Source organism: Poecilia latipinna, unplaced genomic scaffold, assembly GCF_001443285.1.
Source record: "Poecilia latipinna isolate Pla-1442-1.1 unplaced genomic scaffold, P_latipinna-1.0 Scaffold2819, whole genome shotgun sequence".
NCBI lineage: Eukaryota > Metazoa > Chordata > Actinopteri > Cyprinodontiformes > Poeciliidae > Poecilia > Poecilia latipinna.
In genome coordinates this window covers 47,593-71,131 of record NW_015115435.1, presented here as the reverse complement: position 1 = coordinate 71,131, position 23,539 = coordinate 47,593, and the positions used below count along the sequence as shown (strand labels likewise).

General features: G+C 38.8%; 2 protein-coding genes across 5 annotated transcripts; one reads left to right on the top strand and one right to left on the bottom strand.

Annotated features, from left to right (window-relative positions):
• The first annotated feature begins 6,266 nt into the window (after positions 1 to 6,266).
• Positions 6,267 to 18,315, top strand: tnip1 (TNFAIP3 interacting protein 1). Of its 4 annotated transcripts, none has more exons than XR_001422806.1 (19): positions 6,267 to 6,372; positions 7,235 to 7,417; positions 7,827 to 7,970; positions 8,083 to 8,165; positions 8,260 to 8,319; positions 8,922 to 9,131; positions 10,403 to 10,497; positions 10,897 to 11,056; positions 11,251 to 11,343; positions 11,490 to 11,555; positions 12,808 to 12,939; positions 13,044 to 13,172; positions 13,268 to 13,402; positions 14,332 to 14,457; positions 14,592 to 14,675; positions 15,050 to 15,286; positions 15,414 to 15,498; positions 16,346 to 16,483; positions 17,973 to 18,315. XR_001422806.1 is itself a non-coding variant. In XM_015021649.1 (18 exons), the coding sequence occupies exons 2-18, from the start codon at positions 7,270 to 7,272 to the stop codon at positions 16,417 to 16,419; spliced, it is 1,971 nt and encodes a 656-aa protein (XP_014877135.1). In that variant the 5' UTR covers positions 6,267 to 6,372; positions 7,235 to 7,269; the 3' UTR covers positions 16,420 to 16,745. The 4 variants fall into 4 exon arrangements, 2 of the variants coding, with proteins under 2 accessions (XP_014877135.1, XP_014877134.1); XR_001422805.1 differs by lacking the exon at positions 17,973 to 18,315 and adding an exon at positions 16,779 to 17,944; XM_015021649.1 differs by lacking the exon at positions 17,973 to 18,315 and having other exon boundaries at positions 15,140 to 15,286; positions 16,346 to 16,745.
• Positions 18,025 to 23,508, bottom strand: gpx3 (glutathione peroxidase 3). The gene is made up of 6 exons (XM_015021652.1): positions 23,422 to 23,508; positions 22,429 to 22,622; positions 20,092 to 20,242; positions 19,864 to 19,981; positions 19,245 to 19,344; positions 18,025 to 18,567 (listed from the first exon to the last, which is right to left on the bottom strand). The coding sequence occupies exons 2-6, from the start codon at positions 22,612 to 22,614 to the stop codon at positions 18,355 to 18,357; spliced, it is 768 nt and encodes a 255-aa protein (XP_014877138.1). The 5' UTR covers positions 22,615 to 22,622; positions 23,422 to 23,508; the 3' UTR covers positions 18,025 to 18,354.
• Between the last annotated feature and the right edge of the window lie 31 nt (positions 23,509 to 23,539).

Sequence of the window (23,539 nt, the reverse complement as noted above, 5' to 3'; positions counted from 1 at the left end):
TTCTATGTCTGAGGTGGCTGCAGCCATTTTGTGCTGTCACTGAAGCAGATGTGGTTGTGAGGAGGGTTTTCAGCCCAGGCGATTTTATAATTCATTGTGATGTATAGTATTTCCTGCCTATATTACAAAATCAGTATTTACTGTGAATTTATTTATGTTTTTGTCATAGGTATGTATATGTATAAAGTGATTAAAAAAATAGTTCAGCTGTGTATTTAAAGTCACCATCATGTTATTTCATTACTCCCAGGGGGGCAGAGATGCTTAATAATCTGTCATATAGTTTTAAAATAAAATCAAGAATTCAGATTTTCTGTTTAGAAATATTACTTTTTTTTGACTGCTGGGGTCAAAGCAAACACATATTTTGTGACTGTTTTTTTTTTTTTTAATTTAGAAGAAATCATCTGCATGTTTTAAGCTAAGAGGAGACAGTAGATGCTGCTACTTTCTAAACCAAAAGGGGATTTTCTATTAACGCATTTTGCTGCAGTTTCTTTACCACCAGCCTGAACAATCCCTGTACCTTAGCAGGGTGGGGTGAATGCTGAGTGCTTGTGTCAACATGGGGCCTCAAACTGTGGGTTACTCTTTCACGTCTCCCCTCTGCTCAATCCCTTGACCTTGTTCAATTAGGGGGGGGGGAGGGTAAATGGTTGTGAATGGTCTCTGCAGTTGGCACGATAAGAAAACAAAGTGTGTAGTTTGCTGCCCTGCAGGACGAAGTAAGGGGTGACATTTCCTGTATCCTCCGGCTTTTGTTTTTTGTTCTGCGTTGGAAGTCCCAGAGTCATCACCCTGTTTATTGTTTCAGCACATCACAGCAGCCTGAGGAGGAAATATCTTGCACCAGCAAATACTGACGAGGTGTTTGGTGGGAGACTGGGGACAAAGGAAAAAACAACTTTAGCACATGCTCCATGTGAATTGTCTGCTTGCTTTTCCTAATGGGCACTCAGTAGCTCTTTTGGGAATTGACTTACTATTAGTTAGGATTTAGATGATTAAATGATTATTGTATAGATTTATGGAAGCAAAAGCATATATTGTACCCTTTGTATATGCTGTCTGCATCACTGTTATGTTTTTTTTTTTTTTAATGTAGCCTTTACTTGAAAGGTATAAAAACAGACACAGGAGAGTGTTGATCCCTTGTTACAGTGGATGGCTGTGACATGGAAGGAAAAAATGTCTCACCGATAAAAACTTGTGTTAACCGTTTTGTCTCATTTTGCTCTGATCACCACTATGGCAAGCAACCGGCCACAGACGTCACCTAAAAAAGTAAAGAGAGTCCGCCTTTGTGTAATTTAATCTCAGTGTAAATCCAGCTGTTCTGAGGAAGCTTCAGACATTTTGTTAGAGGACGAAAACAAAACATCACAAAGACCAAGGAACACCGCAGTGAGGTCAGGGATGAGGTTCTGGAGAGGTTAAAAGCAAGGTCAGGTTATAAAGTGGTAACTCTGGAGGAGCAGCAGAGATCAATGGCTCAGGTGGTTGAAGCTGTGAACATAACAATTGCAAGTTGCACAACCACAAAGCTGACCATTGTGAAAGAAAGGCAGCTGTGACAAGTCCTACTTGGAGTTGGCCACAAACCACATGGGCAACAACGGAAACACTGTGGAAGAGGGAGGACTGATCAGATGAAACCAAAATTAGTTTTTCTTCTTTCTCCCAGGCTTATTTGACTGAATTCGACTTATTTGGCAAATAATAATAAAAAAGAAAAAGAAAACACAGTCTCTAGATTTGCAAAGTTGATAAAGGTATTGCGAAGCAGACTTGCATCTAGTTGGAGTGAAAAGTGAACATGTACATTTTTATAAGCCTCTTCATTTCTCCTGCAGTTCACAGTTATATGCTACTTTGTAGTGGTCTGTCACATTAAATCACAATGTACAACAAAGTTTTGAGTTGGAACTTTACAAAATGGTGTAATGTTCAAGGGGTTCGGAGACAGTAGATTATTAAGCGTTACAGTTTCTAAAAATGAGGCAATTATTGACAGAATATATTTCTAAGCTACGATGGTTTTAAGTTCATGCATGCACTGAGTGCCTCAACATTGTGGTGCACAGGAAGTACTAATTGTGGTTGGCTAAAAATAATAAACAAAGGTTTGATTCTCAGTTTATCAGAAAAAAAAAAAATCATCTTTAAACGGTGCCACGGTGCTGACAGACCGGGTGTTTTCTCACCCAGTAAGACCACCAAGGCTGCAGTTCTAAGGCCACGCTGTCGTAAACGTCTTTGTCAGCAAGAACTCTGTTTACAGTGGGAGAAAAAAAAGGAAACCTTAGTGGGAGCATTCCTCTTGTGTGGTTAGGTCTGACTGTGTGAAGTAATCGCTGTGTTATACTTTGAATTTCCAGCTAACTGAAGGCCTGTGCATCAGTTTGGGGAGGAAATGTGACCAAAGATAAGTGGCTTCTTAATTCCCACAAGATGTCACTATTGCTTAGAAGGATTTTAAACATTCTTCAACTTTGTGTGGACTTTAAAAAAAAAATAATAATAATAAAAATTCTTTATGTTTGACATAAACAATTGATAATACAGACAGAGGTCAAATAAGCGGTTTCTACTTTAGAAAATAATTCAATTCACTTTTTAAGACTGCAGACGAGAAACACGCCACATAAAAATACTGCCTTAAACAGTAACAAAAGTATTTTGCTTAATTTTAAAGTGCTTTTAGCCAGCTAATAGTCAGGTTACTTTTTCCTAAACTTAATTCAGTTTAGAGCTAGTCAGTTGAGCTTTATAGATGGTTTTTGTTGCGTTTTACTCTGATTATGAGCACCTGTACTGTATATAAAGATCTTCCTTCTGCACTTCTTACCAACAGAGCCATTTAACAGATTTGCATGTTATGGAAACGCAAATATATTTCAGTCACTGAAACACGCAAAGTGATGTTTTCAAGGATTTTCTCAATGATAATCATGACGATGTTCTGCTTGGAGCGAATGAAAACATGCAGTTCAGTTTCTCAGAAGAGATTAGAATGTTACATTGATCATATCAATAAAAGTGTGGGACATTTTCTGTCAACTGATCGCTTAAAACATGAGCAGCGGCTGAAACGTGAATGGTTGAGGATGGTGTCAAAAATGTAAAGTGTTTCCTTTAAGTGTTCACATCCTTGAATGAAAGCTTTCACTCCAATACAACGTTCGTCCTTCCTGGATTCATATCTGCCATCAGTTATGTTGAATCTGATTTAGCTAAAACAAAGTTCAAAAGTCACAATGCACAGAAAGATTACAGCGGATCGGTGGGACTTCTTTGTAATCAGTTGGGTAAATGGTTCATAATATTCCACTGCATTACTCACACACTGGCACAACAAAGCAATGTTGGAGGGCAAAAGAACCTCAGGAAGTCCCAAACAGGACTGGTCATGTTCAATGTGTGATATCAATCTTTTATATTCTTTCTTTAGTCACATGAAGAAGAAAAAAATCACAACCTTTAGCAACTTTTCCCAAGTTATTTTAACATACAGATATTGTCAATGTAACACTGATTAATTCAGGTAATAACTAAAACTGAAGAGACAAACTATTTATTTTATCTTTGGGACTGGGACTTCTGGAAAATATTCTTTGGACAGGTGTGTCTCAAACTGAGTTACTTGAACACCAGAATAAAGAACTTATTGATTACTAATTAAGGTTTTATCAGCCGTGAAGCATGAATTACAGTATGTATTGGAGAGTGCTTGAGATTACAGCTTGCAAATGCACTCCGGGGCAATGGAAAACATTTTGGGGACATGTCCTGTGGTTTGATAAAACTGAAGTTAAAGTATTTGACCACAACAGTTATTATTAGTTTAAAGGAAAACAGGAAACTTGCAAGCCTGAGAAAACTGTGATATACAGGGGTGGAAGTATAAAGTTGTGTAGGTGTTTTCTTGCAGGAGGGCTGATACACTTCCCAAAATAGATAGCACAATGAGGAAGAACTTTGTGCGCAAATGACGAAGCAACATCTCCAGATATTACACTTAAAAAAAAATAAAAATAGAATGGAGCTCCAACTTAAAAGAATTGTTTTAATTGGTCACATGTAATGAAATTAACTTTCTTAAACTTACTTAATTTACATTTGTTTAATTTGGCAATATAACGGCCTTAATAAATAAACTTAGATAAACTTAATTTGATTACTTTTGACCTATTAGTGCAATATATTAAAGTTGGATCACCTGTTCTTTTTTTTCAGTGAGTTCAAACTTGTGCACAAATGAGATTTCCAAGTGGACAATTACTCAGAGACCCAAAGAAGTTGATAGTGGAAAGAGCAAACATAGTCAAAGTTTTGGAGTGGCCACCACACTGCCCCGATTACATTTCCATACATATTCTCTGAGCAGATCTCCAAATACATATCAGTGAGACCCGTTTTATGAGGCAGATGAGCAAAAATGACAACAAACTACAGTTACCTGCAAGGATACCCAAAATTTGACCCAAGTCACACAAATTAAAGGGCAATTATACCACATATTTTAAATTTGCTTCCATATTCCAGAAAAAATAAGTGAAAAATGAGTGTTCATTCAATTATTGTTAATTTTGGTAATGCTAACTGTCCTAAAACAGGAAAAGTCCTATATGATTTTATGTGAGTCAATGAGAAAAAGTTATTAGGTTAGATTTTGTGGTGTTTAGATATTATTTAACTATTGTTGCTTGATTTCTGTTGCATTTTCTTGCCTTGAAAACGTGCATGATTTATTCACACATACTCATTTTTGGCTTTGCAGTCATTAAATTGTCCTTAAGTTGATATTTTCTTTGTTAACCTAAATTCTTAAAATATCTATTAAGTGAATTGAAAAAAATACACTAAATAAAATATATATAGGCTCATAAGTTTGTTTTGAATGGAAAATCATGACAAGAGAACTTTTCAGTAGACTTAATAATAAGTCAAAGCATGTAAATTGAATAAACAAGCATTGACAAACTATCGCATCGTAGGCAAAATTTTACTTCTGCTGACATTATTTTTTATTTTTAAGTCAGTCAACATGATTTATTACTATGCTTATTATCTAAGACTAGGTCACACAGTGATGTGCATTCATACTCATCACATCTTTTCATGCCATAAACACAAACTTCAATGCTTTTTCCCTTGTTGTTATGTTACAAACTAACATAACGCAGCAAGTTTTGATATTCCATTACAAAAATGAAAAATAATTGTTGTTTATTTGTACTCAGCTCGTCTGAGTCAAGATGTATATATTTTGGCGTACATCTCTGCCAGCGCTGTACCTCTATAAAACTAAAATGTTGCCCTTTCCTCTTTGCAGAATAGATCAGCGTCAGTAACTTTATTTTTGACCTGTCATGCTTGTTTGTCAGTTTTCATGATGCCGTTTGTGAACTTGTATACACCAACTAATCTCTGAGGTCTTCAACAGAACAGGAGGACTCTAGGTGATTTCTGAAAGTTGTGCTGGGTTTTATTTATGGATATTACAGTGAAGTGGGCTGAATAGGCTCTTATTTGAAAAAGAAAATCACTCATCATTCAACGTAATTTTGTGGTTAAACTCTGACAAAATGTGGAAAAGGTATGTGAATACCTGCACTTTGAACATTTTTGACAGGTTATTCAACCATCCAACAAAGTAAACAAACAGTATATATTTATAGTTGTTTTCCAAAGTTTAAACTTAAACATTATGAGCAACTATTATTCGATTCTTAAAAATTTTCCAAGCTGGCCGTGTTAACGTGCAGTGAAGACTCATTGCTATCTTGATCTAGGTCTTCTTACCCTCATGGTTCAGAGGAAATATGTGATGCAACAACAGAAACCCCCATCAGCCCCTCTGAATTTATCAATGGAGAATAGAGCAATTCAGCGAAAACGGTCGGGTTTGTCCCTGTTCTAAAATAAGTTACATTCTGAGGGTTAAAAAAGAGTATGGGAATTGTTTAAATTGCAATCATTTCCTTTCATGAGAAATGTTAATCATTTTTGGGGACCTGTTTTACTTCACTTTCTGTTATGTCAGCCATTTTTGAAACGAGTGGGCACTGGTTTTGTACGTATTTATCAACACATCACGAAGACAGGGTAAGCGGTTCTCAATAATTAAAGATTACCTGATTAAATGTGGAATTGAGCAATGCTTTTTGCCTCTGTGTTTACATCACGGTCAACGACTCCGCTTAGAACGCGGATCTGCCCTCTGATTGGTCCGTTTGGCTGTCAATCACTGCTGTTTACATCAAACGTCGCTAGGTGGAATTTCCCAGGTTACGGCATAGACTAAGTAGACTACTTCCGCAGTAGATGTCTGTCTAGCCACAGAGACGAGAGGCCACAGCAAGCTGAAAGGTACCAAACCAAAAAAAACCCTCTTTGTTCGTTTTTTTCGGTTCGTCGTGTTGCTCCTCTTTCCGACTTACTTTCCGCGCCGACAGGAGCCCGTCTAGTGTAGAAATATCGGACTTTAAAGGGCTTCCTGTCCCGCATTGTAGCCAAAAGCTAACGAAGATGTCGTTAGCAATTTGCATGACAACAGCGAAAACTAATATTAGCCTTCTTCAGCCAATCAAGGTAGCTATCATCAACCGGATTGGGCTGTATTTTAGGCTCGAGTGTTAAATAAGTGTTTAATATTAGAATTATCGTTATTTTTTACGTATTTCCTCCCTCTGCTTTTGTCTTTCTTCCTTGCTTATGAGCGTTGTGGTTGTATTATTTAGCCCTCTGGAACGCCAGCACTCTCTCCCTAAATGTGTCACCCCTGTTAGTGAAGCATTAAGGTGGGTAGCTTGCTGCTTTTGTTGTCACTCAGGCGGTCGTTTCTGTATCAGGCATCAGCGATGGGTTTTTCACACTTACTGCTAGAAACTAGAAGTTAAAAACGTGGGCTTTCTGTGGGCTTTTGAGTGGGTGTCTTGAACCATCTGCAAATTACTTTCTGAGATTTTTGAGGGGCTGTTATATGTGGATACCCAGCTTTTTGGAAAATGATCAATAACTGATATAATCAGTGTTTCAGCAGCTGTTCTGGAGAAATACATAAGAATCAGTCCTAGCTGTATTGTTTTATGTAAACACTGGACGTCAGTGTAGATATGTGTAATCAGAACTCTACTATGTATAGATCTTTTTTCTTCTGTTGAGCTTTTTTGTGAGCTTTATTTTTATTTTTTTTCACATAAAATTAAAACAGTTTTCCCTTTTCCCACAGTTCAGAAGATCATGTTTAGTAAGTGAACGACGGCGATGGAAGGGAAAGGTCCGTATCGCATCTACGATCCTGGTGGGAGTGAGGTCAAGGCCAGGGATGAGGTCGTGGGGGGCAGCAGCTATCGCCAGCTGCTGGAGGAGAACAGCATGCTGAGGGAACGGATGAAGGGACTTAAGAGCTTAGGTAGGTTCCACATCAGAGCTTGTTTCTGATGTCTGGGAAATGAGGATGACACATCTCTGCTGAGTGCTAGGGATTATCATTTTCTTCGTGTTATCTATGGAACAGAAAACAGAAAATGATTTGAAGAATACCTCTCCCGTAGCAGTCTGCATGCCTTCACTTTCACAAAAATGAAACGGTTGTGAAACGAGGGTTATTACATATTGTAAAACTTGAAAAACTTCCTAGGTTATCGTTGGACATGGTTGCATACCAGCAGTGTGATTGGACTTTGACTCACCAAGGATGTGTCTTTATTTCCCTCGGAACATCTGTCATGTCCTATTTACTGACTGCTCCTGCTTGTGAAAAATACTCATCTGAAGCGTCGTCTTAGACTGTGACGACGGGATTTCTAACGATGTTGCAGGTGATCTTTTGGAAGAATCCCAGTCGGAGGCTTCAAAGCTTCGGCAGCGGGTGGAGGAGCTGGTGAGGGACAACGAAGCTTTAAAGTCGGCCAGCTACGCCGCCAGTCTGTGTGCGGGAGCGCCGGTTCACACCGAGGCTCAAAGTAAGTCCCGCAGATTTCATCCAAATGAGGAATTTAACTTGGTATCCAACTCGGGCGTGATAACCAGTTAAATGGATATTGCGATTTAGCTTGTTGCCTTGGTTGATTTCAGGCAAACCCTGTTTACACCCCACTGCAGAGAAGGAGGAGCAATCAAGCTGTTTAGGGAGAACACTTCAGCCAGAGAAGCCCCATGTACGTACTGAGTTTTATCTAATGTGACGTGTGTGTGTGTATGTGTGACGTTTTTGAATTGGTGACGGATATCAGCCCTTTTTGGTCTTTACAGGAGGCCTTATTGGAATCCGAGAGGGTGAACATGGAAGGAAGGAACTCTGATGCTTTGGCTGTATGTACCAAAAATAAAAACTACCCCTGAAGTTTTTTCTTTTTTTTTTTTTTTTTCCAAGCAGTTTTTCAGATCAGATGATCCTCTTGCTTTGACTTCAGCATAAATTATTTTCTGTGGCTTTTGAGGCTAAATTCAGGATTTCCTCTGTATAGCAATTTCCTCAAAATTAGGAATACATCAGCGGTGCATTGACTCACCTACGAACACAATACTGGCAGCTCCATCTGAGTCAGTGAAGGGGAAATTCCAGGATTATTACGGACTAGAATTACTCAGATTCATTCACGCTTTACATCCTTGGACATGGGACTCCTTTTATATTTTAGGCTAAAGTAGTATTTTAGTTCACCTTTCTTAAATTTTAGCACATAAAAATAACATTTTTATGTGCTAAAAGCTGAAAGTACTCTCTTGAGTACTAAATTTAAATCCACCAGGTCAAACTGGTTTGACTTTTCAGAGTATTTAGCATCTGCTTTCCATAGAAATAAAGCAGAGTATTTATGTTGTACAGCAGGCTTTGTGCGGTCTCGAATAAATATGTAAAAGATGGCCTCGCCTACTCATCTCTGACTTTCCACCTGTGTGGCTCTCTCCAGGCGGGGTTGGTGGCAGGAGCGCTTCCCCAGCTTCCTCAGGAGAACAACGAGCTGGCGAGCCAGCTGAAGCGGCTGGAGAGCTCTTTCAGCATATTTGCAGAGGAGTCGAACCCAAACCAGCTGCTGGCTCACCTCGGCCGCATGGCGGTGGAGTTTCACCATCTCTCCTCGAAGGTCCAGAAGAACGAACAGAGGACCTCTCTCCTACAGGTATGAAGCCTGGAAAGTTAATTGGCACATTTCGGATGTCATTGTGAACCTTTTCTGGTAATTTTTTTTTTTTTAAATCTTGAACGTTACCTTAAGAGTTGTGAAACAGCAGTATTTTAACGAGTTAGTAACTTGTGAGATCTGTTTTAGAAGCAAATGTACACTTTGTCAGCGAATTTTAGCAAATTGGTTCACTTGCAGTTTTAGTTTAGTGTACATTGTTCATTAGAAACTTTCACTCTGACATTTGTAACAATAGAGCATTACAGGTGAGCAACTTTTTGCACATGACTAACCTGTTTTGCCTAATCCTCTTATTTGGCATAAAATAATAAAGACTTTCCAGTAACGATTAAATAACTTAATTTCTAAATTTATCGCTATGAATAGGAGGCGTGTCACATATTATTCATTTGAAAGCTTTGAATTCTGCATTTGCTACTGATGCGTCCTTAAAAAGAATGGTATTTATTGAAAGAAAATGAGAACAAGGTTTTTGGTAGGTTCTTAAAGTATTATATTTAATTTTTTGTATTTTAGGGCTGTAAGAAGGCTGAAATATATTTTCTATGATGGTTCTTAAATTTTATTACCTTTAGTTACATCTTACATTTTTATGGTTGCTCATTTATTGCTTGCCACTTCAAATGACTTCTTTTTAAATTTTTTCCAGTAAGTTAGTTTCTGCTGAAACTGATTTACTGAAACTCTGCCGTTGCATTACTTAGTGCTAGCTCATCAAACTGGATGCATTTCACAAGGTTTAGCTTCAAAATAAGGATTTCAATGGTAAACATTTTATTAAGCTTAATATTTACTACAACAATGCATCAATGTAAAGAACGCTAGGTGTAAAAGCAGTAGCCTCAGGTCAAAAAACATCAAAATAAGTCTATGCAGTCATATTTAATTTAACTTATTTACAGAGTTAAATGTGCTTTATAACACACTTATGTTATTTTCTTATGTTGTTCTGAGGTGTAAATTATCTGCTCTTAAATGTACCTGGTTGAAGCTGGCAGCAACCCCAAAGAAGTTTTAACCTAAAAAATTTCATTTTCTGATAAATTGTGCTTTATAAATATGCAAGTCAACACCACTGTATTTATATATATATATATATATATATTTTTTTTTTTTTATTTTTATTTCTGCATTGTTTTTAAAAAGCAGGAACTTTTGGGTTAAAAAAAAAAAATCCAGTACCAGTGTACAGACTGGTGGTTAATATTGCAATAAATGTGGGTCTTCTGGTCTCTTTGGTTTTCTAGACGCTGTGTGAGCAGCTCAGACAGGAAAACAATGAGCTTCGAAAGAAAATGGAAGAAGATCATCATATCAGGAATCGAGACTTGGAGCAGCTGAGGTAATGTTTCTCCGTCTCTTTCAGCTTCGCTGGACTTTTGTATTTCCTCAGTTGAGCAGAAAGCCCTTTGTCTGGCTGGTTGAATGAATACCATGTGAGGTCGCGTCGCACGTTACGTCACCTACTGTCATTTTTGTGCACTAAACCTCCCTGCAAGTTGTGAAAACGGCTTCCTGTCTGTTTTGATTTTGTGACTCTACACGTTCTGCAGTTACGCTTTGGTTGCTGCAGGACCACGCTTTCACTTCTGATGGGGAATTATTTGTGTGCTTTCTGTTTGTGTCCCCCTCTGGGTCTTGTAGGTTCTTCCCAAAGGACATGACTGAGAAGGGTCACAGTCTAGGAAAAAACTGGACTCTGTTCAGAAACATTATCATTTTCACTTTGTTGCTTACTTAGACTGGAGAATCAGAAACTGAAGGAGCTGGTCACGGGAGGAACAGCAGTGGTGTCGACTGCTTCACCGTCAGAAACAGAGACTCCAGAGGCCAAAGACGAGCCGGTTAAGGAGGAATCTCCGGCTGTTCGACCTAAAATGGAGGCCACCACACCACAGAAGGTACATTTAAATCAAGGACATAAATTGCGCTTATTATTTACGATTTTTTTTTCTACTTTTTTCCTCATATTTCCTTTTGGAAATACGGTTAGCAGACAAATTCAGTGAGTCTATAACATAACTTCCTCTTATAGGTGCTCATGTAATCATGGATTTTTGTGGAATGAGGAAAATGTTTGTGTATGTGTCCCCAGAGTGGAAAATCAGCAGAGAAAACCCCAGCTAAAGCATGTGACATAGAGGTGTACGAAAAGAAGATCAAGCTTTTGGAGAAGCAGAGAAAGGATGTGAGTCTTCGCTTACTTACTTACTTTTTTTTTTTTTTTAAAGAAAATAGCTGCCCATCCTCTTTTGCCATTGGGGAAAGTCTCTGTGCTCTTTGTTTCCTACATGTTCATTGTTTGTTTGTTTCGCTTTCTGGCGCTGCTCACAGGTTCTGGAGGTGAACAAGCAGTGGGACATTCAGTGGAACGCCATGAAGTCACAGTTTGAGCAGAAGGTACAGTAATGACTTTACGGCTGCCATGAACGGTGTGGGAAGACGTCTGATCGACTTTTAGACCGCTCGAATGCAAGTTACCGTGAAAAATATGTTTACATATATATTACAAACACAAAAAAAAGAAAAAAAGAAAACAATCTGACACATTTGATGACATAATACACTTTTCGTTTTGTGTAAAGATTTTTTTTTTTGGCTCTTTATAAAAGTTTAGAGGAAAAATCATAAAAGACTAATAAAAAAATGTAGAAATGCAACAGAACTGACAACAAAATATATCTGAGTTTATAATAAGCTTTTTTAAGCGTGTTAAATTCAGTTTCCCACTGTATTCTGAGTTAGAGGTGGCTTCACGTGTTGTCTGATGGTTTGTGTCTGTCTCATTTGTTTCCAAACTGCTGGTTCTGCTACCAAAGAAGGAAGGAGACCATTTTTGCATTTTCCCCAGAAAACAGTTGAAGCCCTCGTTCAGTTTTACCATTGAAATCATTTGTTTGTTTTTCTTTTTAAATCGGTGACAGTTTTTAGGCCAACTGCAGGGAAACTTACGACTCTGAAGTGTGTGCGCAAACAGTTGGCAGTGAAGTGAAGCAATTACATGCTTGTCCTTTTTTCTTTTTTTTTTTTTTTTTTTTTTTTTTTAAATGTGCTTGTCCAGTGGAAAAGGTGCAATCTTGCAATAGCTTGCTATTTGAGCATACTTACCACAAGGCCTGTCACACTTCAGCAAGAATTCCCCTCACCTCTCCGGTACCCGCTGACTTCCTGCTGTGGTGCAGTCAGAGGGCAGCAGCGACACACGGATGTACACACACTGTCTCACAACGGCGCTCACACACCTGCGTTTGTGCACGCCCGCAGCCTTGAACATACCGACATTCACACTCTGCAGAGACGGGGACACCATGCAGGCTTAGGTTTAAACCGCAGAACCCCAGATATATCCATTTGCGTCACTACGGTTCGTTCATATTTTATACAGAGATAGAACTGCGTGTTCGCAAATGTGTCCTTTTTGCGGCTTGGTTTGTAATTTGATAACGTACATTTCCTAAATGCTCTGTTTCAACAGAGGCACCAGCAGATGTTTATCTTTACCAAAGTTCTTATCTTCCAAGTTTTTCTTTTTCTTTTTTTCCATTTTATGCATTTTTCTTTTTTTTTTTTTCTTTTATGTTGCGTATGCAGTTTTTGTACACGATTTGTGTGTCGAGTGTTCTTGAGACGCATGTTTTAAACTCTTCCTTAGATCACAGACCTCAGGCAACGTCTGGCCGAGTCCCAGAAAACCGTGCTGGAGCTGGAGGCCGAGCGAGAGCAGAGGCAGCGCGACTACGACAAGAAACTGCTGCTGGCCAAGTCCAAGATCGAGAACGTACAGGTGAGGATGGAGAGACACAAAACCCACTCGTGTTATAAAAAAATATCTGAATAATCAAGAATATAAGAGACTGAACAAAGTGCCACTGGCTTTGTTTGTTTCAGGGCGAGAAGGAGTGTTTAAACTCTGAAACAACTGAGCTGAAGCAGAAGGTTCGCTACCTGCAGGATCAGCTGCTGCCCCTCAGTAAGCAGAGGGAATACCAGGAGAAAGAGATCCAACGCCTTAACAGGGTGAGCAAAAGGAGAAACAAATTCAACTCAAACTCAGTTTCACTTGTTTTTTTGTTTTTTTTTAAAACGTTCACTGTCTTTTTTTTTTTCTCCAGGCCTTGGAGGAAGCCTTGAACTTGCATTCCCCCTCAGCCTCTCAGCAACCTCCTGGACCGGGGAACTTTGCAGATGCAGCCAATAACCTGAAAAAACAGGAGCTGCTCACACAAATTGCTGTACTAAAAGAACAGGCAAGAAGCCCATCACAAAATATGAACAGTCATGCTTTAAAGCTGAATCGTTCCCACTCCGTATGTCTCAATCTTGGCTCCAAACCATGTTTTCTAAGGCCCAGAGCGTCCATGTTTGTTTTAGTGGAAAAGAGAAAAATTAAACAATTATTTTTAACACATAGGGTTAGGAGCTGCTTTTGGAAAAACGTTATACAACTTATCTGCTTTTTTTCTCCCCGTCATATTTTAATAGCACACTGCGCTCTTTAATTTGTCCCCCATATCGATCAACATCAAAAAACGAAGACAAAATATTTCGGAACAATTTTAAGTAGTGTCTTGTTTTTACTTTTAATCCTAAGTAAATTAATAAATTTTCTGTGTCTGCTCGACAACTGCCACTAAAACAAAATGAACGGATATCCTTGGGTTGTGATATTTTGATGCATTACTTCCAGTCAGACAAATCATCAACACTCCTACAGTGTACAACTTAAAGTTTGATAGTTTGGAACAAAGTTACCATTATAACATTGAGCTAAAATCTAAATACATGTTTTTTTTCTTCCTTATCAAGGAATATGTTTGGTTAAATTTCATATTGTTTTTTTAAACCTCACTCAACCATCATACCAACTTTTAAAAAAAATAAATGCATAAAAATAGGGTGTCCCAGTTGTTTCTGTGGAGTAATTTTTATTGTTGTTTTTTTGTGTTTGTTTTGGATTAACTTTACACTGTATGTAAAGTTTATACTTTATTTCTTGTTAATAATATTGGGTGCTAAATAATTTTTAAAAACAATACAGTGGATTTTTTTTAAGAGTACATTTGATATTATGGTTTTGTTCTATCCTCTGTGCAATAAGCCTAGGAAACAGGATTCAACATAAAGATGCCTCTCTTTCAGAGAATTGTGTGTATTTTATTTTATTTTTTAACTTCAGGTGAAAATCTTCGAGGAAGACTTTAGGAAAGAAAGAAGTGACAGGGAGCGAATGAATGAGGAGAAAGAGGATCTGAGGCGGCAAGTTGAGAGGCTCCAGGGTCAGATTACCAATTTGACCAATCAAGTAAGAATCATTTTGTTTGGCGTTTTTTAACACCTTAGAAAGATTTTGCATTTAAATGATGCAGTACAATACTATTTCATCTTAATGAGAGCTAATTTCTACATGTTTTCCTGTTTTGTGTTTGTGTGATCCAGCTACATCAGGCTCAGAACGAGTGTCAGAGAGAACGAACTGAGAGATGTAAGCTGGAGAGACTGCAGATGCAGCATCACAAACAGGTACTGGCTGCTGAGCTTCATAGTATTACAGCTTCATTAAAATGCTTCATACAGTAACAGGTTATGTTAGGCTAATTGCTAAATCAAGGTGGTCATTGGTCATGTCTTTCAGTAATAAATAAGTAAAGTAATAATAATAAAAAAAACTTGTAGACCAGTGCCCCCTTGTGGCTGGAAAGAGTCAGATGCAAGAACTTCAATAAGTTGATTTAAAAACAACAACCACCTGCTTTTTGTTAGTTGTCCAGTGCATTTGGGATCAGCAGGTGCAGCAGGGTTGAGGGTCTGCAGCGGGGCCATGCATGACGTTTACATGGACCGCTGCAGGCGTTACACGGATTGGAGATCACATTTGTACTTATGACACCTCATAGGGGCAGCAGCAGGAAAGACGTACCTCAGACCCCACGTCGGGCTCAGTGAACGGCCCGCTGAGCCCTCCCTACTGTGGTCCCTTTGTGCAGGTGGGAACGCAGGGCCTGGAGGGCTGGCCCATTCACTTCCCTCCCCGGATGCCCAACGCAGCGGGCGCCACGGCAGCAGCCACCACCGCCGCCGCAGCAGCAGCAGCAGCACCGCCCCCAGCTCGAGACTTCCAACCTGTTACCCCGGTAAGGGAGCGCTAAACCCCCCTGTCTCTCTCCCTCTTACCCTAAGTTTCTTGTGAGGATCAACTTAAGGATTGCTGCTTCAGGTGTGGAATATTTTTGTTTTTAATCTTAAATTGTGTTTGGTCAGGGTTTTCCTTGGCAGATGTCATTCCCTCAACCACGAGGGGCCAGAGCAGTAGGAGAGAGCTCAAGACCGCCACCAGAGAATGCAGGTGAAGGGCATGCTCACATTTTCTTTGGCTCAAAATGCTTTATATGTGAAGTATTTTAAGTCAATTCTCCATCTACTATGCGAAACATCTGTTGTGCCTTGCAAAAAACCTTCGATGTTAAAATCACAAAGTTTTCTAATTCTTTTTATTTTATGTGATACACCAGCAAAAAAACGCGTATAATATTATATATATATATATATATATATATATATATACACACACACACTTTTATAAATAAAAATCTGAAAAGTGTGGCATGCATTTGTATTTAGCTCAATTTAATCAGATGTACGGTGGAATGGTTTTGATCAAATTGTGTGTGTGTGTGTGTGTGTGTGTGTGTGTGTGTGTGTGTGTGTGTGTGTGTGTGTGTGTGCTAGAATGGCTTAGTCAAAGTTCAGAACTCTAAGTTGAACTTAGAGTTCTGAACTTTCAGAATTTCTGCCAACACTTTAATGTTGATCAGAGGTTCTCCATTTAAACTGAATGAGTCTAAGCTGTTTTGTAAAGGTAAAATTTACAAGTATTTTATGCAAGTATTTTGGTGTTTGAATGTGCAAAACTGGTACAAAAAAAAAAAAAAAACTCCAAAAAATCTTGCAGTTTTAATTTAATATTAAAATACCTCATTTTTATATTTACCTACTAAGCCGCAGTGACACATTGCAGTTTGGTTGTAATGTCATGAACTACAAGGGGTATGAACGCTATATGAATTTAACCTGTTGCAAAAAAAAAAAAATGTTTTAAACACTAAAAGAACTGGAGAAGTGAACTTTAAGTCAGACCTGGTCTTGTGGGTCGACGGTAATGAATCTTTTTGTTTCTGTTTGTTCCCTTGCAGACCAGTCAACAGCAGCCACAGCGACAGGGTTTGGCAAAAGGGAGAGACAGAACATCGACCCCGGAAAGCACTAAAGCATCACCGTACCCATCTGATGGAGTCTGGGTAGTAGCATGAAACTGTCTTTGAGTTGACAAGGTGTGATTGAGATATAATTTTCCTACTGAACTGTAGATATCCTATTGTAATGTTGTTTATACTTGCGTTTTATAAGGCTATTTGTGAAACACTTCGCTATTCTGAATATATATAAATATATATACATATTATTTAGATTTTTTTATCTGGAACTGAAGTCCTTTTGTTAAATGAGTTTGAATAATTATCATTGCTTTCTTTTTTATTTTTTATTTTTTTTCCCTTCTGCAAAATATACCTATGTAATTGTCTCTCTGCAAGTATGTAACACCTTAACACTTTGATTAACTTGTAGGGTTACTGGAAGCCATTCCCCAAAAGCAAATAGGACAACACGTGCTCATTTCCAGCGCTGAATGATTATATAGGTACAATGAATCATAGAAGTAAAAACAATGTGAATGTTAATTGATTTTATGAGGATTTCTACAGTGCCATCGATGTTCTAGAAATGTCTAATATGTGTAACTGTTCAAAAGTGGTTGTTGAAATACAAAAATTTGAGGAAATGAATTTTGATACCAAAAAACCAAAAAACATGATTGTGATTACTAATAATTTATTTATAACCTGCTGTTTTGATAGTTGCATTTACTGAGTGTAAATCATTGTCTTTAGTAATGCTGTTCTTTCTATGTTGTTAGTGTAATCCCAATATATTGTAGCTATTGACATTGTATGTTTGTATCAGACACAATACACAATGCACATTACTTAAACATCTTTTTTTTCCATGATGATGGACCTAATCTCATTAAACGACACTTCTACTTGGTTTTACCACGCATTCTGATATCTATGCTCATTTTTACTGCATCCTGTACCATTTTTACTGTAGCCCCAACACACAGTTGCAAACAGAGCTTCAAAATCTTAAGGCAGCAGGTGTGATTAAAGTCCTATTCGTACAACAACTTGCATATTGCAGCTCTGCTCCTCGGAGGAAAAAAAAAAAAAAACCTTGTCCAGGATGTCTTGACGACGCTTTCAGTCCCAATTGACAACCAGCAATTGATGCCAAGGGGATTCGCCTGCAAGGTCAGAAGACCTCATGAGTCTTCTGACTCATGAGGTCAATGTAAAACAATGTAAAATATGTTTTACATTTTTTTTTAGATGTGGTCAAGCCAATCTCAAAGTGGTTTTACCTCAGCACCAGTTATTTCCTTAGTATAAAGTATTTCAAGTAGTTAGACGAAGGGCTTCAAATTGTGCGGGACGGGACTTTGGCTCAGTTTTTTTGTGAAATGAGTTTGTAAGTTTGCGGGGAACAAAAATTTTTGATGGGTGAGAACTGAGACATCAGCAGAGTTGCACTTTGAAAGGTATGCTGTAATTTCTGGCAGGTGTATTTTTCTGGTTTATGGCGTTCTTTTTTTTCTTTCATTTTGCTGTTGGCAAAAAGCACATGTGAGACTTTTTGTATTTGACTGGCTTAATAAATCTATTCTAAATGTCTTATTCACATTTTGTCTTTGTACTGCCGCAGGCCAGAGTATTTAAAACTGTTGTGCTGTTGAAGAAAAGTCTGCACATCATGGTGGCTTTCTTAATGATTTATTGAAGCTTAAAAAGAAAGGGGAAAAAAAAACAACAGATTTTGCTGTAATGGCAAACAGTTTCTGGGGATGAGAAGATGCCATGGTGCTGTGGGATTGCAGGGCAGCTCGAATGCACTGAAAAGCTTTCCTGCACCCCCAGACTCGGAGAAGGCACCACAGAGTTCCTGTTTTCAAGCCTCCTCTTCATTCTACATGCCATCTTCACGTATCAGAAACTGTCACATCACCATCCGATCTGCTACCTTACATCTCCTATGCGTGGACTACTGCTACATCACTTAAAGCGACAAACTTAAGCACCTATCACTCTTAATTCTGCGTGTAGAGTCGAATAAGGTAATTGCGGATGTCCGTTCGGACCGTAGACATGTTGACACGCGGGTGCCATCTCATCACCGCTTTTCCGTTGGGCCCCACCAGAAACTTCTCAAAGTTCCACTTGATGTCGTTGATCCTAAGAGGCTCCCAGAAGAGCCTGCCGTAAGGGGCGCCAAAGTCGTCCCCGACCGGAGGGCAGGAGCGCTGGAACGGCAGAACGTTGAGTGAATCAATCGTGAACGCAAGAGAGAAAAATTAGAGGTTTCACGTAGCGCGTTTGCTGTGCTGCACAGCAGGAAGTGGGACTTCTTGTGGTGTTCTTTTAACAATGGCTTTCTTTTTGCCACTTCTCCATAAAGGGCAGATTTGCATTTCAGATGATGGAATCAACAGTCCTCAGTGACCCAAGCTTGGGTTTTTGTTTTAAAAGCCAATGCTGCTTTGATTAAATCCCTGACCTGCTGTGTGTTGTGTTTCTTGATCTTTAAGTTGTTCCTTCAAGAATGTTCTTTTACCAAACCTCTGAAGCCTTCATATATTTACTTATACCAAGATTGAATTTCACATTGGCTACTTTATTTACCTAAATACCTTTAAATGGATGACTTCCAAAGACAGCTGGGTTGTACTGGGATTTATTTAGGGCTTTTATGGTAAAGGAGTTTAATACAAATCATCTTCAGTTGCAAAACAGTAAAATAAAGTTCTGTACAGTGAAGCATGTGGTAATTTAGCCATTGTAGTAAGCAAGAATAGCTAGTTGTATAACAATATCTCTGAATGTTAAGTAGTGAGCTATTCAAGGAGCCTAGAGATTGGAATGCAGGATTCACAACTCAAAGTTTTTTTTTTCCACTTTAATTTTAAAACCTGGGACTTACCTTGAGGAACGTGAAAACCCGCTGCTCGCTCTTGCCATTCACATCGCCCTTCTCCATCAGCAGGAAGTTTGGAACGAATCCGTTGCCTGGTCTGACGTACCTGGCATCCAGAAAGAAAGAGTCTTATCAGTGGTCGCGGCTCGCAGCTCTTTGCAGTTTGGCAGCTGCTCAAAAAAAATCCCTCAGGCTGTTAAGCTCCGAGATGTTATTCCAAAAACCAGTAATGATTTGTGGAACTGCAGACATAGTTTCAACGTGTGCAACAAAAATAAAAAACAGGGTCAAAAATAAGAAAGTTATTGAATTACTCTCTTGATTACGTAAAGTTTGATTGATAGAGGTTTTGCCAAACTTCAGGAATTTCTCTGCACATCCAGCTAGTGTTACGATCGCTTACGTAAATGTCTTTACTAAACTATAATTTAAGGGATTCTCACATTTTGACACTGTTATTTTCCTGGATTCAAAGTTCCTTTTACACAGCAGTTTGAGGAAACAAAACTTTCACCTGATGGCATTTACTTCAAACTTCTCTATCAGCTTTACACAATGTTCCTCTTTGTGACTGCCTCAAGTTAGACCTGCACAAAAAAAAAAGAAAGTGGAAGAGTTTTCTTACTTTAAGCCTGAGAGGATTTCGCTTCTCGTCCCCGGCTCCTGTTTGCCAAACTGGTTGCAGGGAAAGCCCAGAATAGTGAGACCGAGGGGTTTCAGCTCCTCGTGCAGTGCATTCAGTTCTGAAAGGAAACGCCAGGAACAAAAAAAAAAAAAAAAAGAACAAAAAAGATTTCAGACGGCGAATGGAGTAATGCTCCAATAACAAAGTCGACAGTGTGCAGCTGCTTACCTACATACTGGAAAGTCAATCCTCAGTATGTAGCGACATTGACAAAGAGGACACTCTTGCCGGCGAAGTCGCTGAAGTTCACGATGCGACTTCCATTCAGAGTCCTTGCGTTGTATTGGTAGATGGTGCCAGCAGTGGACGAGTCACACCTCTGTGGGTACAGACACGAGGTTAAAAAGTGTTTTGGCCAGAACATCAAGTACTTCTAACAAAGGTACATCTGCGTCACCCGCTGCTGCTAGTATTGATTTGTTTTCGTTACGTGTTACGCAAATATATATATTTGTGTATATATATATATATATATATATATATATATATAGACCTCATGACACAGCACAGGATCAAAGTGTTGGAAATATGTTGGAAGAAACAGATAAAAGGCCACAGAAGCAGGAGCAGCGCTTAAGGCCTTACGAGAAGACGGGCGGGTTTCATTGTATTGTGAAGGTTCATGACCAAAAACTCGGCTCGTTTGCTAGCTGAGTTTTTGTTTGTCCCCTCTTCCTCTTAGCAGTTTGCAAACTCTGTTAGTAGAAAACACCCAATTTTTGTAATAAAAGAGGTGTAGCGGTGGATGAGAGCTGCTGCGTGAGGTGGACACTGTAACTCACGTTCCTCTCTTCATCGCGAGAAATGGTTAATCACTTGTCTCTCTCTTCTTTTTATTTGTGTCAAAGTGTTGTTTTTTTCAGATTACTTGAACCTGACGTTTACCCTAACCGGGTTCGTTTTAAAAGGATCATAAATGAATCACAATGTCTGGCGACAGTATTCATGACACCCTTTTATTTATCCCTCTTCTTTAAAAATGTCCTCAGGATCAGTCAGGTCAGACTGGGAGCATTTATGAACAATATTTTCAAGCTAATTAGACTTTGACTAGGTCCTTTGAGCACAAGAACACGCATTGATCCAAACCGTTCCATTGTAGCTCTGGCTGTTTGGTTTGGAAACAGCCAGAGATGGAAGGTGAAACTTTGGCCAGTCTTTTGCAGTCTCTTAACTGGTTTTCTTCCAGTATTGCTCTGTATTTAGCTCCATCCATTTTCCCCCATCAACTATGACCTACTTCCCTGTCCCTGTTGGGGAAGAGAAATCATTCCTACAGTATGATGCTGTCACCATGTGTCACTGTGTTACTACTGACCCTCCAGGAGCACTGGATTTTATTGAAGGGTTAATACATGCCACACTTTTGAATTTTATTCTCCAAACCGTTAAGCATGTAAAGCATTCATGACTTAAAATGTTGCTTATGCTCGGGGTGTGTTACCTTAACAACACAGGAGATCTAAAGGCCCGAACTATTACATGAATTATGACGCTTATTGATCTAATGAGCTCTGCTTTAACAAGACCACCAGCAAGAAGAGCAAAAACCTTCATCTTGATGGATCTCTTGACATCGTAATGTCTTAAGTTTCATCAGGACAGATGGTTCCTTTCTGGTCTGACTTACCATTACATACTGACTAATTTCTTATTTATCCGTTCACCTGGCTGCCAGGCAAATTTCCCTGTGGCGACAACCACGAAATAAAAAGCGAAGTGAAATGTGTTTCCCCTTTCGTATGTCTATTGTTTTGTGGACTGGAGTTTCCCCCTACTGCCAGCTGTCCCAGTGCAAAATAAGTCCAGAGTCAACAGGAACTTTGCTCCATTACAAAAAAGAGGCACAGCCTTTAACCAAAACATCTTAAATAATCCACTTGAAAACAATCTTTTCAAGGTCTTGCAGCTCGCTGTTGATGATATCTTTCTTCAAAGCTAATTCATATGAGAGAGAGAGACATGAAAAATAGAGATTTTTGTGGTCAGAATGTTTTATGTTCTTTTGATGATTAGAAAAACATAATTATGCAAACTGTACTAATATAGTTTAACAATCGCAAACACGCTATACCGATAAAATAAATTGGTATTTTGATAGGTGCTGGCATTTATGCCATCTAATGTACTAATATAGTTTAACAATCGCAAACACGCTATACCGATAAAATAAATTGGTATTTTGATAGGTGCTGGCATTTATGCCATCTAATGTACTAATATAGTTTAACAATCGCAAACACGCTATACCGATAAAATAAATTGGTATTTTGATAGGTGCTGGCATCTATGCCATCAATTATAGGCGATAATTATCAAATATCTGATAAGACGCCTGCTTTTATTCTTTGATAAAGAATAAATGCTCACTAAAACTCAAAAAGCAACAGGGCGCAGGTGTAAGCGCTGTCAGACAATAGCAAAAATAAAAAATAAAATAAATAAATGTCGTGATCCTTCAGGCTATTGAACTTGTCTGCACACACATTTCCTATCAACGGGTACCTGCACTAAGTCGGTTCCGCAGGCGGCGAAGGGTCGCAGCAGAGCGAGCAGCAGGAGCAGCAGCGGCGGTGAGAAGGGCCTCATGACGCCGTCTATCCACGACACTGTGACCGCTCTCTGTGGATGTCTCCCAGCTTCTCCCTCCGGGGAAATAAACATATGTGGCAGGGGGCGGAGGGCTGACATGACGCCATCTGCTGACGGACACGGATAGTAGCCAAACATGAATTAATGAATGAATGAATGAATGAAGTTTTGGTTGAGATGATTTGGATAAAATAAATAAATAAATTAAAAAAAACTATTAATAGTAGTCATTTAAGAAACAGTGAAATTTAACTGTTAGTTTCTATGAGAGTTTGACCCAGTTTCTCTGATTGCAACATGCTGAGGTTTTTTCCCCCTAAACACAGCGGGTTTTTTCCTTTTTTTCTTTTTTCTTATTCATGGATCATTTCTCTTGTCTGGGATCAGCGGTTGTCATAGTGAGTTGCCACTCGACCATGTGTCCCGTGGGAAGTTGACAAGCCTCTTTGCATGCCTGTCAGAGCACCTCAGTGGCTTTATCTGACAACACAGTAATGGGAGAGATATCTCAACTGCCACTTTAAAAGGACAATGGAGAAGAACAGAGATGCCCCAGGCCAAGAAACTGTCTTAATGCTTTGTAGGGATAATGCTAAGTAAGATCTTGTTGCCAAAAAAATAGATGAGGGGTTGTGTAAATGTATAATTAATCATAAAAATTAAAATGTGTTACTTTTGAAAAATGTTATTTTAGTACCAGTTTTCAAAAACATTTAAACAGCAACTATACTCCAGAGTACCCAGAAAACCCACACCTGTCCAAATTGTGTGGAACTAGATATTATACTTTAATAATAATATCAATAAATTCAAGTGAATTAAATTAAGATTTGGTGGGAAAATTATGCTCGAAGCCGATCTTACAGTAGAAGAAGTGATTATTAAATATTTGCATTTCTGGGTTACCTGGCCTTCAGTGTGTTTATCCTCAACAAACTGTCGGTGTAGTTTTAATGTCCACCACTGGTGGGCAATGCTGAGCCGTTAGCCCTAACAGTGACAAATAGAACGCATTGGAACGGTC